The 18,147-nt window shown below is 40.2% G+C and overlaps 3 protein-coding genes across 3 annotated transcripts in view; 2 read left to right on the top strand and 1 right to left on the bottom strand.

The window, feature by feature from the left end:
* Positions 1-18,147, bottom strand: part of LOC110187047 (uncharacterized) — a 169,755-nt gene that overhangs the window by 77,069 nt on the left and 74,539 nt on the right. The gene's annotated exons all lie outside the window — the stretch shown is intronic.
* On the top strand, positions 1,083-2,686 carry LOC110187048 (metaxin-2). Its single transcript, XM_020956424.2, has one exon. The coding sequence runs from the start codon at positions 1,217-1,219 to the stop codon at positions 2,285-2,287; it is 1,071 nt and encodes a 356-aa protein (XP_020812083.2). The 5' UTR covers positions 1,083-1,216; the 3' UTR covers positions 2,288-2,686.
* Positions 14,350-15,291, top strand: LOC110187054 (uncharacterized). Its single transcript, XM_020956430.2, has 3 exons — positions 14,350-14,546; positions 14,640-14,828; positions 14,895-15,291. The coding sequence occupies exons 1-3, from the start codon at positions 14,519-14,521 to the stop codon at positions 15,056-15,058; spliced, it is 381 nt and encodes a 126-aa protein (XP_020812089.2). The 5' UTR covers positions 14,350-14,518; the 3' UTR covers positions 15,059-15,291.

The following is an 18,147-nucleotide window of genomic DNA, read 5'->3' as shown; positions in this document are numbered from 1 at the left end:
CGACTGGCGCTTTGTTCAATTCCCTGACTTGTGTGAAGTGGCTGAAGCAGGGCTTAATTAATTTGGCAGGACTATGAGCAGTACTGAAGCCTTGAGGTATTCCCAATAGTCATTTTGGCCAAAATCAATCAACGACAGGGAAGTACTGACCTCGAATCTAGGCCCCTAGGCCTCTAGGCCTCTAGGGCTCTAGGACCTCCCCCATTCAGCTAGCAAAATCAAAAATTCGCCTCCAAGACTCGTAATTTAGCGTTAAATTAGTCCCAAAAGGCAAAGGCGGGTCAAGGCAAATCGCCAACTGGGATAATCCGTCAATCGCACATCAGATTTTCTTGGCTGTCAGCGGCCAAAGTAATTATGGGTGAGTCCTTGTACACACAGAAAGAAATTGTGTATTCAGAGGCTATATTTGTCCAGGATTTCACTGGGTTTCTTAAGAGGAACATTAAATATTGATGTATTTTAAAGATTTACCAAGTACTAAAATGGTAGGAAATAATAATAAACATTTCTGACTCTCCTATTCAATTAAGCCTCATACCTGATGATCCTTGAAACTCGTCAAGGACACAATTCGACTCTAGACTCTTGCGGCTCAGCTCCGGAAGCACTCCCTGGCGGAGTCCTCAAGGACTCCTGCATAATAACGTTCCGCTTGTGTAATTTATCATCCTCGATGCCAGAGTCCGCGAATCTGTCTGAAGTCTGCCGGGAGGGGACTGGGGAGTGGGGCAAACCTTTTAGGCCAGTGCTGAGTGCTTCTCCATGCTCCCTCCCCCCCAGAAGGAGAGCCGCCCCGATGATTAATTGCCGGAATGTCCGTTTGAGCGGAAAATTCACAAAACATTTTCATCATCAAAGCGAAGCCGAAGCTCAAAACAGAAACTGAAACTGATTTTCAGCTCAGCATTAACGAAAAGTGCAGGAATAATGCCCCCCAGCGATTTTATGTATATATAATTGGCTTAATTGCAAATATAGTTTTATTTGCTCATCACTAATTGCACATTTCCCGATTAAACTCCTTAAATTTAATGATAAAATTCATTTAAACCCTGACACAGCACGCAAATAATAAAAAATAATCGATTTGCACACAGAGAAAAGAAAATTTCCCAACAAACCAGTAACACTTTCGATTAATTTCCATTTCATTTGGAATTATTTCAAGTCTCTTGCTCAAAAAGCCAACACAAAATTTCCCCATTTTCCGGCCATGAATCGGGAGCAGAATCTGACCGCCGCCTTGAGGCAGTCGGGTCAAGCGGTGGATAAGCTATCAGCTGCTGATCAGGAGCAGCTGGAACAGCTGGGGACACCCGAGGAGCAGGAGGAGCTTGATGATGAGGTGGATGATGAGCGGGAGGACGAGGACGAAGAGGAGGAGCCCTGGCCGGAGCTAGTTCAACTGCATCAGCCGCCGGAGCACAGTCAGCTGCTCCTGGCGGAACGCACTAGCTGCATTGCCGTAAGGACATACCTGCGCCTGTGCCGCCTGCCCTTTGCCGAGAAGATCAGCGCCCATGCCGAGTTCATGACCCAAGGCGGCCGTCTCACCGGACTGCCCATGCTCCGACTCGGTCAGTTCCAAATCTTGGCCGAATTCGAGCCCATTGTGGACCATGTGGCGGCCACCAGGCCATCGAAGGCTCTGGGCCGTTGGCTGTCGGAGGAGGAGCGCGAGGATATGCGCTGCATGGTCAACTACGTGGAGACGGTCTTCACACTGGCCGAGATTCATCTCAGCTACGTCGATCCCGTCAACTATCGCCTGTACACGGCCCGAAGGAGCGGCGCCGGTCATCCCTGGCTGCTGAGCCTGCTCCGGCGATTCTACAAGCAGCGTCAGGCCATGCGACTGCTCCGCGTCTACCAGTGGCACCATCTGAGCACCGACCAGGTGCTCGATGAGGTCAGCGAATGCTGCGACGCCCTCATGGACCAGTTGGAGGAGCACGAAGATGACTCGGAGGGCTTCCTGTGCGGCTCACAGCCCTGCGAGCTGGATGCTCTGGTCTTTGGCCATGTGGTGGGAATACTCAACACTCCGCTACCCAACCGGGAGCTGGCCGAGCTCCTGTACTCCTACCCGCGTCTTGTGGCCTTTTGCCGGCGCATTGATGCCAGCCTGTATGGAGGGAAACTTCTCAATGAGAGGGGGGACTCTGGCTTTGACTCCGAGGACGACTCGAACGAAGACTGTGTCCAGGAGGAGGAAAATAATTCGGAGCATGAGCAGGGGAAGATTGAGGAACAGGAACAGGAGGAAGAAGAGGCCGAAGAGTAGCAGGAGCACACACAGGAGCCAGCACAAAATTAAAGGAAGCGGTGGGACAAAGGATTCTTATTGTTTTTTTATTTGGCCAGGGGTCGGGAAGCCAATCAAAAATATGCAAAGCATTTACAATAAAAAGCGGCAGACAAACCGACGATGGAAGGGGCACAACTCCGGAATTGGACCGAGAAGGGGACCGAAGGAGAAGGTTGGGCCAGAGATAAGCCAGAGCAACAGACCAGGGCCAAAACACTGCAAAAATACGCAAAATTTACCAAAAGGTCCTTTCGTTACTTTAAGTCTATTGATTTCTTTAAACAATTCCTTTCAAATGTGATATTTCAAATTGATTTCGATTTAGTTGCAAACAAAATTAAAACTGAATAAAGTAACATAAGAAATATAAAGAAATTTGCTTTTCGGATCGGAATTTTATGCGTTGAACAGGTTCTAAGTGTTATTTCCGTTTAAGTAATTTAATGTTTAAGTATATATTGGACTTTGGTTATTGTTTAAATAAAACCAAAAAGGACAAAAATTAACATTCTTATCGAGTTGAGTTTAGTCTTAGTGTAAATGGTAAGAAAGGTCCTTCGGCATTCAATTTAAGTTAGCCTTCGACTTGAACTTGGACTTGGACTGCAAGGTAGAAGTCTCCCTCTCTCTTGGACGACCCATAAAGCGTCAGTTCGATTTTATGACTGCCCCAAAATCACCAATCCCGGAGAAGGGTCTCCCTCGAAGCTAACCCGGGTGACATGGCCGCATCGTTCGGACAATCAGGGGCCATCATCCGTATCCTCGTTGCCCTTTCCACACTCCCTCGGTCCTTAGTCCTTGTTTCTTTCTTTATTTTTCGCCCGACTTTTCCCTTTTTGACTGCTTTGCAATCAGAAACTCATCATGGCCTATTGATGATTTTTTTCATGCTGCGTGCTATGTGCTTCTTGTTATACCCTTACAGGGCATTATAATTTCAAGCAGAAGCTTGCAACACAGTGAAGGACCACTAAGTTACTTTGTTCAGTAAGAATAAATAAATATTAAGTAACTATGAGCAGCAAGTAACTATGATCACTAAGTATCTATGACCAGTAAGTAACTCTGAAGACTAAGTATCTATTAACAGTAAGTAACTCTGAACTGTAAGTATCCATGAGCAATGAGTAACTCTGATCAGTAAGTATCTATGAGCAGTGAGTAACTCTGAACGGTGAGTATCTATGACCAGTTACTAACTTTAAACACTGATAAACAATGACTTGCAACTTTAGGAACACAACACTTATCTGAGACTTAGCTAGCAGCAGTCACTTCGTTCCGGTGAGGTTTGAACCAATTGGGAATCATAAACATGTGCGAGATTTGTTTTGAACCAATTTAAGAGCAAGCTATTTCAATGAAACTATGAAGTTATTCTTCTATATAATTTTACTAGCATATAAGTCGAAGCATGGCGAATCGGTGGACTATATACATACGTATATATTCTGCCATAGGAACAATCGGACAATTTATAGAACTAAGATCAGTAATTAACTATGAGCAGTAAGTAACTCTGAACACTAAGTAACTATGTTCAATAAGTAATTATGATCAGTAAGTATCAATGAACACTAAGTATCTATGACCAGTAAGTAACTATGAGCAGTAAGCATCTATGACCAGTAAGTATGTATGTATGTATGATCAGTTACTAACTTTGAACACTAATAAACAATGACTTGCAACTTTTGTAACACAACACATTTCTGAGACTCGGCCGGCAGCAGTCACTTCGTTCCGGGGATGTTTGAACCAGTTGAGAATCATAAACATGTGAGAGAATTGTTTTGAACCAATTTAGGAGCAAGCTATTTCAATGAAACTATGGAGTTATTCTTCTATAAAATTATACTAGTATATAAGTCGGACCATTGCGAATCGGTGGACTATATATATACATATATATGCTGTCATAGGAACAATCGGACGATTTATAGAAAAAAAAAATTATAACTTTTCCAGTTTTCAACAGATTTTCATAAAATTTAATATTTAGTCTTTAAATGTTAATCTAGAATTTTGTGTTAAACTTAATGAAAATCGGACTACTGTATAATATAGCTGCTATACAAAGCGATCGTTAAAAACAGAGGAAAACCCAAAACGGTAAATGTAAAACTGTAAATATAAAATATATGGATGAATAAATGGAAAGCAGGCATTACTTTATTGTTTTTTAAGATAAATATATATAATCTATGTTCTATTAATTCCTAGTGATCGAATTTCAATCTGCAAGGGTATAAACAAATTTCGGTGTGCCGATGTTAGCTTCCTTTCTTGTTTTTTGTTCTTTTTTCGTAAAGGATAATGTTCGGCTGGCTTTGATGCCGCCTGTCTCTGTTCCTGTCTTTGTCGTAATTTATTGGAATTTGCCAAAAGGATTAAGTACGCCAATAAGCGTTGCTCAACGTCAATAAGCGTCCTGTTCCGCACTTGGGGCCCGGCTCTTGCTCCCTGCTCCTGTTATCGGCATCAGACGCTGCCGCCGGCCATTTTCCAGCCCTTTCTCTGTCTGTTTTTCGCTTCCGGTTCCTGTTTATGTGTGTGTGCGACTGCCGAAAAAGGAAAGGAACCAGCACAACAAAAAAAAGGAAGAAAACACTGATAAATGCTGCGCGTGTCGAACGGCAGCCTGATTTGTTTGGCTTAATATTTCAATTTTTCGGGCTTGCTGTCTATATGGAAAATCAGGGGTACCCGAGTGGGAGTTGAAAAATAAATGGTATGGCAAGATACCTGAAAAGCACATTCTATACAGAAGAAATATACTTTAGTTATTGGTCATTTCGTAGAACTCTCCCATGGATAATCCCTAAGAAAGTCCTTGAATACTCGCTCTGAATATGCCTGGCCACTTCTCACTCGTCACTCGCCACTTCCACTCGCTACTAGTCAATAGTGAGTCTCAAATATCCACTTATTACATACTTCCCTACTCCCTTTTACTTGTCACTCGCCGCTCACTCAATTTGTGCTCAAAACTCCTCCGGATAAAGGAGCAGTGACTCGATGAAATCACCTCGCTGTAAACAAATAGACGGTCGTATTTTTTGGAGCCCCAAGTCATCCAAGCTTCATCCGAACTTCTCCATCACGCTGTGCTTTATCACTTTATTTGGAGCTGAGTCGCCCGATTATCTATCATCCGGCAAAGGAGTCCGCATCCTGCGTCTTAGGTCTTACGTCCAGCGTCCTGTGTCCTGTGTCTTGTGTCCTTTTTCCTCGTCATCATCATCACCGCCAAAGGGAGAACGAGAACGACCTTCAACTTGCATGATGCCACTCTCTCTCGCTCTCGCTCTCGCCCGAGTAACCCTAATGGAAAGTGTATAAAACACAATTTGTTTTCATTTTGTGCTGAGCGACTTTCCCCGACTTTTCCGACTGCCTGCCTGCCCGCCGCCGGCTTCGAGTTTTCAGCGCTTTATCTTGCAGATCCGCCAACACCACGACTACGACCACTACTCCACGGCCAGCACTCCATCCGAATCCCATCCCGAATTCAGCATTCTGTCAGCTTAACCGCTGCCACTTGCCATTGTTGGCTGTTTGTTTTGGTATTTGTTGGTAGCCGGGCGCCTCGGCGCTCTGCGAAAACTTTTGCACATGCCACGCCCAGGCTCGCCCCTCATCCTGTCTGACTGCCTTAGGGCCACTAAACAACAGATAGACTCTAAGCGGGCCAAGCAAAAAAAAAAAAAAACCAACACACTGTAGGTGTATATATACATTAAGATATATACACAAAGATATCTGCAAATACAGCGAGAAAAACTTGGAAATTGTCTGGCACTTAGGAGAGAGCTATAGGGAAAAGTTTTAAATAACATAGTTAACCCATTTGACCATATTTCTGCTGACATTATAATAAAGTTAATGTCAGAATTAATATGTAAATAAATACATCAAATAAATGAACTACAGAAAACACATATTTAAAATTGCAAGCAGGAGTTCAAATGCATAGAATATTAATTTGAATAAATAAGATATTAATAACGGTCTTTAAAACAAGAATATTTTTATATACAATTTTTACGACAAACTAATCTTTAAAGAACTCATAACTAAGCCAAAAATGCATTAATTTTAATCCGGAAAGCTTTCCCATGTTAGTTTTTACTAGATTAATAAATTTGCATACTCAATTTAGAATTTTATGAAATTCAAATTTTTATCAATTTTTCGATATTCCACTTTCAATATTTTAGCCCATAAAAAAGTTCGCAAATTTTTAAAAAATTATATACTCGTCGGAGATAGCTAGATCGACTCAGTTTTTCATGCTGATCAAGAATATATATGATTTATAGGGTCGGAAATGACTCCATCTATATTTTTTAAGCTTCTGAACGAAAGTATAATACCAATTTTGACTCGATTTTATCTATATTTTAATATGACAATTTTATCGAAAATTAAAAATTATAAAACTCACAGCTAAGCCAAAAATGCATTAATTTTAATTCGGAAAGCTTTCCCATGTTAGTTTTTACTAGGTTAATAAATCTGCATACTCAATTTAGAATTTTATGAAATTTAAATTTTTATCAATTTTTCAATATTCAATTTGCAATATTTTAGCCCATAAAAAAATGTGAAATTTTTAAAATTTTTAATTTTTGTGGAAGATAGCTAGATCGATTGGGCTAGTGATGCTGATCAAGAATATATATGATTTATAGGGTCGGAAATGACTCCTTCCACATATTTTAAGCTTCTGACTAAAATTGTAAAATCCAGCAAGTAGAAAAAATAAAAGTAGAAAACACTCGCTAAAAAACTCTCCTACAATAGAATTAAATAAATAAATGAAAAATGATTTATTTAGTAACACATTAATAGAGATTATTTCAGATAATTTGAGATCTCTCCGAATTTTTCTGTCTGTATTTACCATTTATATACGGAAAAGTTCCAACGCCAAAACAGGTCCCAGGAAGAGGTTTGCGGACGGCGGCGGAAAAACTTTTGCGTAGCCTACAAATTTTCTTTTTCGGCTCCAAATTGGCTGAGGGAGGAAACTTTTACTTGCGGCTACTTTCGCCACTACAACCCGCTGACGACGCCAGCTAAGATGTCGCAGCAGCAGCAGCAGCCAGGCGGCACATCCCTTCGAAGCCATGTCCTGTACAGGATGCCGGCCCAAGGAGCAGTGATTAGGCAATAATTCGGTGGCACGCAAATGGCGCACATATTAACCCGGCCGGAGGAGAGATCACGCCCAAGGAAATATTATGGCGTGTCATTGGACAACTCAATATACACCCAAGGACTCCTCGACGCCCTTGGGTTGTTAAGCAAATCACGTAAATTTCTTTAAACGAATTACTTTCAAATTATCGGGAATGTATTCTTGTTTTTCCTTTCTTTTCTTTTTTTGCAGAAGCAGAACCTGCTAAGCAGGTGCACGTGTGTGTGAAGATGGAGGAGCATTCCCCGAGCCATTTGGCAGAGAGTTTTAAATAAATATTATTGTGGGGCTCTCGGTGAATGCCAAATGCGCCTCCTTCACGCCTCCTGTAATTTATATGAAAAGTTTTTCCGGCTCCTTCATGCCGCCTGCCTTTCTTTCCGCACTCGTTTTGGGGCGGGTGTGATTTTCCGGTTTTCCGATTATCTGATTTTCCGATATCTTTCGATTACCCGGTTACACCTTTTGGCCAAGACAGAGAAGAGTAGAAAAACCACTCGACGGGGTCAATTTATGCAGCAGCTGGTTGAGAGGGAGAAGAGAGACTACAACAAAAGCGCTCTCGCTGCCAGTTTATAAAGTAGCAACAAATAATTGACCACCCGCCAAACACACACACACACACACACACACACACTTTCGCACGTGTCCTGGAAAGCATCCTTGGGGTGTGGAGAATTCCGGCTGGTTAGCTGGCAAAAAATAAAAACCAGAGCAAGCTCGGCGCAAAAAACGCGCTCAAGTGGCAATCATCATGATGCCGCTGCCGCTGCTCTTCATGATGATGATGATGCTGGGAACGATGATGATGATGATCATGCCGTGCTGCACTTGGCAATTGTTGCCACCAAAGGCCACCCCCCTCCCTCCCATTTCCCAGCTTCCTTTTGCTTTCCCTTCCCCGCAACCCGTGTCGCCCAGCCGAGTGCTTAAAAATACATTGCACGTTCAAATTGAAGTGGAAATGCAACGAAATGCATATAAAAACATGCTAAGAGAGGGGGTGTGGTGCTGAAAAGCGATTTCTCTGGGAAAACCCCAAAAAATAAAACGGTTTTCCATCACCACCAACATCTTCCAAGAAGAAAGACAATAAAGATCGCCTAATAAACTTTGTTATGATCGATTTCGAAATTGATCCTTATTAATCGGCTTCCCAAAGTTCATTTTCTTTATTGTTTTATATTTCTTTACTTTCAATATGGATTTCCACTAATTGTATTAAACATTTAAGCACATAGAAACATTGTTAATAAACCTTTCCCCACATATTTCTCCTAAATAAAAATTACATTTCTTTTTCTTTCCATTTTCCTTTGTATTTGTTTGTTTTGATAGTTTTTCCTGGGAAAACGTTTATCGGTACTTGGTTACAGCATGGATATATGGACCGTGTGCACTGGCTCTGGTTGCTGCTTGTTATGGTTCGACCTCTTGGACCCCTACCCCCCCTCTCAACTAGAGCCACACCCCACCACCCCACTACGCCCTCCCCTTATGCGGCGATAACAAACAAATGCAATTATGGATTTACGCGGCGTATACGCGATATTTATATGTTTTTTACGCCACCATTTGCGGTTGGCTTACATTTTAATTGAGTTGCCGCAGATGAAAAACGAAAAATAGCCCTAGTTTTGTATCTATATACATATATCTGGGATCTGGAAACTGCTAGCTCTCCGTTTTCGGGGGATTCCCAGGCAGAAACAATGTAAAATATGGCCAAATTTGGAGGGAGGGGAAGAGGAAATTGATGCGCTTCGGGTGTAAAAGACATCAAACACTTGAAATATTTTGTGTAAACTTGAAAAATGACATGAAAGCGGCACGAAATAACACTGTGTGAGTGTGTGTGTGTGTGTGTGTGTGTGTGTGTGTCTGAATGGCATGCAAAAGCAAACAAACAATTTGCGGGTCTTGTCTCTGACATATGAGTGCGAGGGAAAGAGGGAAAGCAAGTGGCGGACGGACAAAATATTTCGCCAGGCGGAAGCGTCTTCCACATCTTACTCCGAGTGTGTGAGTGTGGTGTGTGTGTGTGTGTGTGTGCGGTGGGGTGTGCAAAGTGTTTCTGAAAGATGATTGATACGATTTGAAGTGCTTGCTGTGCCCGCCCGCCCGCCGCTCAAGCCGCCGCTCTGCTTCGGGGGCGCCGCATAAGCGGTGGCGTAATGAAGCGGAAATCGATTTGGAGCGGGCTCCTCTCCTTTTCCCTCACATCCTAGCATCCCAGCATCCCAGCATCCCAGCATCCCAGCATCCTAGCATCCTAGCATCCTAGCAGCATCCTGGCATCCCGGCAGCGTGCCGTCTTCAACCCGTGCCGGGAAATCGCTTCGCCGGCAGCGTGCGTGCGTGAAAAGTTTGACAGCAGAGCGGGAGGCGCCCAGGATGACACCCACTCGGGATGATGATGAACAACGGGAGGCCACCAGTCAGCAGCGCCACTCATTCAACGCTCCCGCACAGCTTCTGGCCCCAGGGCAGCACACAAAAATAAATATTATTCTTAATAGAAATTACACAAAATTGTTAAACACAATTGAAGACGATAAATCAAAAGAATTCTTGATGTATGCATTTTAATTTATAAGATATATGTTAATATTTATAATTAACCGAATAAATCATTTTCCGAGTACTACTTCTTTATCGTTCTCCACCTATTTCATGGCTTAAAAGAGAAGAACAAGAAGTTAAACGAAAGGATTTAGCGTTTTTAAAAAAGGAAATAAAGCATAATCGAATCCAACTTTAAATTATACATAATTTAAACAGCATCAATTTTATCTCTCAGTGCACCCCCCGAAACCCAACGTAAACAAGAAAATATTAAGCAGCTGCGAGAGCAAAACAAAAACGTAACACAACCCAAAAAATAAAAAAAAAAGAGTAAAACAAAGCTAAAAAAAGGAAAACGAAATGCGCGAAGGAACTTTTTCGGGGGTTTACGCTGAGAAAACAAGCAAAATAAAATAAAGAAAAGAAAAGGGAAACACAAGAGTCGAAGGGTGGGGCCGGAGGGAAAAAGCGATTTCCGCCGCTCGCTCGTAACTTTTCACTTAAGCATTTTTGTCACGTCTGCCATTTCCATCTCCATTTCCCCATTTCCCCCCGAGCCGCTCCTATCCGCCCAAGTCCCGTCCCGTGTAATACATTTTTGTAATATTTACTCTGCGCCCCTCGTCTGAATCTAAAGGGAAAGCTGCCCCGATCGGACCACATCCACTTGGGCATCCACTTGGGTTATCGTCCACTGGGATAACCTGCAACTCTTTGGGGCAGGGCATTGCCAGTTCGTCCTTTTTTATTTCAAGATGGTCGATTTCGAGGGGGTCGAAAATTAAGTTTGCTTTTTTTATGTATGTATAAATATCCACATTTGTTGTTGTTTGTTTTGTTATACGGCATCTTGATTCGGCAAGTGACTTGGCTGGTGTCCCTTTTCCGGCCAGTTCCTTAATTTCTTTTTGTGTTTTCCTTGTTTTTATTGTTCGGGAACGCGTGCCGCCAAAAATTATATTTTATTGTTATCGTTATTTATATGTCCATCAAAGAAAGCATGGCAACTTTAGAAAGTCAAACATTTGATTGTATCATTAATTACATATGAATGCATAATTAATAATCTGCATACTTAGTTTCAAATATATATATTTTAAAATATTATTGAATTTTTTTTTCTAATTTTTTAATTTTAATTTGTTCAAATTGAAGAATCTACTAAAATTTTCTTATATTTCCTGTGAAAAACTATAAAAATCTCGTAGGCCGAACAATAAAATTGTTTCCATTATGTGTAAGATGGAATTGGAATGCATTCAATATTAAAATGAACTCAAGTTGTCACTCACCGAATTTAATATTTTGTTTCGTCTTTTTCTTGTTGAATTAAAAATTCATTTACACACCGCACATATTCAACGCTGGCCACTCGCGTGATTTTAAATCTTTCCTTCCTTTCCCACTCACATTTACACATCACAATATTTAATATATTCAATAATTAAACACTTAAACAAAAACAAACAAAAAACACACACACAGGCTTTCTTTTCTGACATACTTAATTACCATTGCACTTAAAAAAAAGAAAACAAAAAAATGGAAAGGAATAGAAAGAACAGCAAAATTAAACGCACCAACACACCAATTTTCTCACACACACACTCACATTTATGTAGCACTGCACTTTATGTTCGCCTTAACGCTTTAGTTACATTTGAAGCTTTTAAAACTGGTCACACTAACGCAGTAGGAAAACAATTAATTTTATTGCCTTCCTTTTCTTCTTTCTCTTGCCATGCACCCACACACACACTTAAATATGCCTAAACTCCTCGCACATATATGTATGTATGTATGTAACGGGACGGCACGGCGACTGCTGCTCCCTGTCTCACATTGTCGCCGGGAGTCTCAGGTTTTTCTATTGCAGTTTTAGTGGCTTTAATTAGATATGTACTAGCTAACTATTTTAAAAACGTCTTCTCTCGTTATCAGAAAAGCTATTTATTAAGTTATTTGTCAAGTTCACTTCGGCGTTTGCACAATTTATGATTTTTTCACATTCCATTTGACGCAGTCACAACACCAATTGGACGGAGAAGCGGCGCTCACTTTTCATTTCGTCTTTATTCTTTGAAATTTCACATATTTGGTGATTTATTCAATGTCCCCGCATAAACTGCACTTAGTTGAACTGATTTAATAGTTTAGTTGATGCTATTAAACGTTTTTTCACGACTAAAAACAATTTTTAACAGCAGCACTCCGCAATTGCGTTCTTTTTTTTCGCTTTCCTCTTTTCGCAACAGCCGAGCAGTGGTAAGATCACGTGAGCGAAAACGAAGTTCAGGGGCGACGAGAGCGAAGAGCGAAGAGAGTGGAACTAGAACGAGGAGCGAAATGAGCGTGGTGGAAAAAGAGCAGAACAAAGTCACCACAGAGTTGAATTACGAAGGCGCTGTTCTTTAAAAAAAGTTTATACCCTTTGCCAAGGTAAGAAGCTCACAAAACATGGAAGGCGTAATTTCCGACCATATAAGCCATATATATTCTTGATCAGCATGAAAAGCTGAATCGATCTAGCTATATCCGACAAAAATTAAATTTTTGAACAATTTTCGCAATTTTTTAAGGGGTAAATATGTGAAAATTGAATATTGAAAAATTGATAAAAATTTGAATTTCATAAAATTCTCAATTGAGTATGCACATTTATTAATCTAGTAAAAGCTAACATAGGAAAGCTTTACGAATTAAAATTAATGCAATTTTGGCTTAGTTGTGAGCTCTTTAATTTTTAATTTGTCGATAAAATTGTCATATAAAAATATAGATGAAATTGGGTCAAAAAATGGTATTATGCTTTCATTCAGAAGCTTAAAAAATGTGGAAGGAGTCATTTCCGACCCTATAAGTCATACATATTCTTGATCAGCATAAAAAACTGAGTCGATCTAGCTATATCCGACGAATATTTAATTTTTTAAAAATTTTCGCACTTTTTTATTGGCTAAAATATTGAAAGTTGGATATTGAAAAATTGATAAAAATTTGAATTTTATAAAATTCTAAATTGAGTATGCAGATTTATTAATCTGGTAAAAACTAGCATAGGACAGCTTACCGAATTAAAATTAATGCATTATTGGCTTAGTTATGAGTTTTTAATTTTTAATTTGTCGATAAAATTTAATAAATTAAAATATAGATAAAATCGAGTCAGAAAACGTTTTTATACTTTCAGTCAGAAGCTTAAAAAATATGTAAAGAGTCATTTCCGACCCTATAAGTCATACATATTCTTGATCAGCATGAAAAACTGAGTCGATCTAGCTATATCCGGCAAAAATTTAAGTTTTTCAAAAATTTCAAAAATTTTTGAGGGGTAAAATATGGCAAACTGAATATTGAAAAATTTATAAAAATTTGAATTTCTTAAAATTAATTAATAAGTATGCAGATTTTAAACCCTAATTAAAACTAGAATAGGAAAGGTTTCCGAATTAAATTTAATGCATTTTTGGCTTAGTTGTGATTTTTTTAAGATTTAATTTGTAGAACAATTTGTCATATAAAAATATAGATAAAATCGATTAAAAAAATGGTATTATACTTTCATTCAGAAGCTTAAAAAATATGGAAGGAATCATTTCCGACCCTATAAATCATATATGTATATTCTTGATCAGCATAAAAAACTGAGTCGATCTAGCTATCTCCGACGGGTATATAATTTTTAAAAAATTTTCGCACTTTTTTATGGGCTAAAATATTGAAAGTGGAATATTGAAAAGTTGATAAAAATTTGAATTTCATAAAATTCTAAATTGAGTATGCAGATTTTTTAATCTAGTAAAAACTAACATGGGACAGCTTTCCGAATCGAAATTAATGTTTTTTTGGCTTAGTTATGAAAAATTTGATCATATAAAAATATCCATACAAATTAATTTAAAGAATGCACTAATTTTGGGCTTATTTATGATCGATTTCCAATATGATCCAATAATTCAAATGCAAACTGCAAAGGTGTATAAACTTTGGCTTTCCAAACTTATTTTTGTAACGTGCTATTAAGTTTATATCAATGTTCCTGAACTACTTTATGTTCCCGGAAAAGAAATACCCCCATAAATCAGGTCAGGTGAAGAGGATGGTAGAATATATTTAAATTATCTTTAATGAAGCTCCTTCAACTGTTTAGCTTTAAAATTTTAAACCCATTCAGTAACCCATTTCAGAGAAAATCTAAGATCAAAGTAAGCCCTAGTCTATGTGGCACTCGTAAAATGTGATCTGTGTAAGAAGCCAACAGCAAAACCTCACTTCCAATTCGATCGTTCTACAGTGAACAGCTCCCAAAAACCAAAAAAGTGCTTTCAAAATAAAATAGATTGAACCAGAAAATAGGAATCAAAAAGTTTAGGAAACAGTTTATAGTATAAAATAAATCTAGTTAAATTTTTAGATAGTAAATCTATTTTTTCAAAATGTTGCTAGGCAAGCTATTGTGGATAAGTGAGTATAAGTCCTGCCGGAGGAGGATACCAAATATATAGTCTGTTTATATTATATATATACTAATTATATATCACATTCTATCCGTTCCAGCTGGAATCTTCGCCATTCTCTACGGAGCCGGCACTCAGGCTCATCCAGTTTTCTCCGCTGAGAAGCACGGCTCCCGTATTGCCATTTCGCTGATCGAGGCCAAAAAGCCAATGGGACATATCGAGGAAGGATTCTGTGTTCAGCCGAAAGCAGAACACTATAAGAAAATCAAAGTTAACGATTTATTGAGTAAGTAGTTCCTCCTGACGGAATGATTTCCATTTGACAAGGCTAAAATATTAATTTGCTTTGCAGACTGTGCCACTGAGAAGAAATCTTGGACCATGTCTCACCTCAAGGGACTCAAGGCCATCGAGGGCATGATCTTGCGAAAGGATTTGCCAGCTCTGATGAGCCTGAAGCGTTCAATTCAGCGTCGTATTCCACGCAAGACCTACCACAAGTACCACAGGAACTAAGGATTTCAAGTGTTTGGCAAAAGTGGCGGCTGTTAAAGGAACACAAGGACACACGACAGCAAATAGAGACATCCATAAATCCATCCCTCGCACCTGATTCTGATCCTGGCAATCCTTCTTATATATTTCTATATGTTAAATGTGTTCAATGAAAAAGAGAAACAAAAAGACACGCAACTATTATATTAGTTACATTATATTTGTTAATAAACTTACAAAAAAACACCACCAAACACTTGAAAGGCCTTTTCTTAGGGTTTATACAAATCTTATGACATTTAAGGATATATGTAAGCATATGTTGTATATCTCGAAAGCACTCTACTGCTTACAGTCATCAAATAAAGTATTGTCCTTCGTAATGTGTGTGTGTAAAAAGGTGTTGTATATTATTTGCTCTTTTGTTGACCCGTAATCTTTATGGCCTTGTTAGGCCACTCGCTAAGAGCCCACAGTCCCTGGTAAATCAACAAATCATCTGAGCAATTTTAGACATTTTCATTAGCCACAATTTGGGCATTAAGGCCGTCGCTTTCGCACCTCTCCTGCAGGACTCGCACTCCCTGCCGCTATCGTATTTTACGGCTCTCGACACCTTACCGGAATTGGTAGCATAAATTGTCGAGTGCGGCAGTTAACTGGCTAAAACTAAGCCGGCAATCCATCAAACCGAGAGAGGAGGCACCCAGAGACGACCGCAAATGTGCCAAATGAGAGGCTTTCGGTTTTCTATTAACTGTCAGCCGTTTAATTTACAATCCCGGCACCTCCTCGGGGGGTCAAGAAGGGGTCACGGGGGGGGCGACGTGCAAGGTGCCCAATAAATTAACCAACAGACGAGAACGGAAATGAAATGTCTGTGTGCCTGTGGCGGAGATCGGAAGTGCGGTTTTCAGTGTGCGAATGTGACTGTGACTTCCAGTTGCAGACTTTGCCGCCACCTCCCGTGGCTTTTCCACTTTTCCGGCAACTGACATTTTGCTGGCATCCCCCCCCCATGTCCATTCCCATTACCATTTCCATTCGCATTTTCCATTTCCATGTCGCATGTCAAGCGATGCGAATTCTAATTAAAATTTAATTGTTTACACTTTTCGGCCAACGAGCGGAAATGGGAGCGGAAGCGCCAAAGGCTTGCCACCAGCACCTCGATTTTTACCAGCCATTTTCCCCCGACCACCTTCCCCCTTTTCCCACCACCCCGTTTTCCCCACCACCCAACAATTGTCCGAGGTCCTGGGCAGTCCTGGTCCGTGGCCATTAGCCCTAAGTATTGTCGTGCTTGGCGCGTTTAATTGTTGCTTGGCCTGATTTACATGGACGGCGGCAGAAGTTCACAAAACAAACAGCCAAAGGAGGGGTGGCTTTTACACTGACAAAAAAAAGGGGTGATGTTTCCCTTTATCCAAGCGAAATTACTTGGTTTTTCTTCAAATTGTTGACTACCTTCTCATCGGTATATGGATAGAGCTAGAGATCCATAAATTAGCTCAAGTTGACACATTTCTTTCAGTGCATTCTCCTAGGGGGGGGGGGGATTTCCTGTTAGGGGGGAGGTACGTCCTGTAAGGATGGTCCACGAACGCGAACGTGCCTCGCATGCCAATGGAATGCTTATCAAAGTGTATAAAATTCATAGAAATTATGACGCGAGCGCAGAAAGTTGCAAGAAAAAGACGTTTGACGTTGACACAATGTTGTTGTGCCACACACACACACACACACACACTGTGGGTGATGTGTGGGTGTAGGGTGGCTTTGGCAAAGTTGTGTGCTTAAGCGTTTTATTGTCTTTAAGCTTCATTAAGTCAAATGGCGCAAACGTTTAGGGCAAATGAAAAGCACATCACGCAGCGTCACGAATTAAAGCAGATCCTGAAGCTATATACATACAAATTAATCTATATATATATACTATACTATATACTATATATATGTTAAGGAAATTACCTTACAGAACCATTTCAAAGGAACATTAACTTTTAAAGGTTCCAAAGTAAGACAGAAAGTAACACAAAGACCTTCGTTACTATTCCTTGGTTATTATTTAATATTAATGTTAATATTTTCTTTAACTTTATCAAGTTCTCAAGTATGTTTTATTTTGAATAACCAACAGTAGTTTAAGTATTATTTTAAGTACCACTTATTCGCGCATTAGTGGCGACATGAAAAAGCTTAAATAAAACAGGGAACTACTTGGCGGAGGTCGCCCCCTCCTCAGAGTTACCCCATTCAAGGGACTGTTTATTTATTAACACTCACACACACTTGCTAGGACTTGCCAGGACTTTGCCAGGACATCATTACACATACATACATATATGTATACATATGTAGAATGCGAACGACGCCTGGCAATTAAAAAGTTGTCGCCCAGCGATAAACGCGAATCGAGTTAGAGAAAGCCTTTTGGAAATTAAATTAAGCGAAGAACTTTGTAACGTTTCCAAATTATTGAGTTTGATGTTGAAGAGAGAGAGGAGTTTTAGAGGAGCACCTAACATAGGATCCTTGGGAATCCTTGATCCCAATACCGATGGTCTGGAAGTAGGAACTGCTGATATAACAGTGGCTCCAAAGTCGAGTTCTGGTTTCCAGCTCCCAGTCTCAGCTCCTCCAACTTAACACAGTAACAGAGTTACAGAGTTACAGAGTTTCGGTTGCCCAAGGACGAGGACAAAAAGCTGACACAACAAGGACGACGATGATGAGGACGATGATGATGGGGTTGGGGTTGGGGTTGGGGTTTGGGGATAAGGTCGAAACTGGCTGCTCCTTCTGTCATTTGTGGCTGCTGGTCTGCTTCATTGGTTTTTGATTGTGTTTGGCTGCTTTATTTATTTATGGGCAATGAGTCCCAGAGTCCGGATGGGGGGATGTCATGAAGGTGGAGCTGGGAGGAGGAGGTGCCTCAATGTGGCTGCCAAGGGGGCAGTGGTTGCGAAAGCTTTCATAAAATATTATATCTTGTTTTTACTCACTGCGGGCCACTCATGCACTGCGAGATAATACTAGGTAAAGGGAGTTATGCTCAACATATATGGTAAGAAATGGGCATCTATTTTCTCCCAGTGTATGCGCACATA

This window comes from Drosophila serrata, unplaced genomic scaffold (assembly GCF_035046125.1).
Source record: "Drosophila serrata isolate PLE 108 unplaced genomic scaffold, ASM3504612v1 contig_130, whole genome shotgun sequence".
NCBI lineage: Eukaryota > Metazoa > Arthropoda > Insecta > Diptera > Drosophilidae > Drosophila > Drosophila serrata.
Note: the sequence above shows the minus strand (reverse complement) of the source record. Positions and strands in the feature narration are given on the sequence as shown.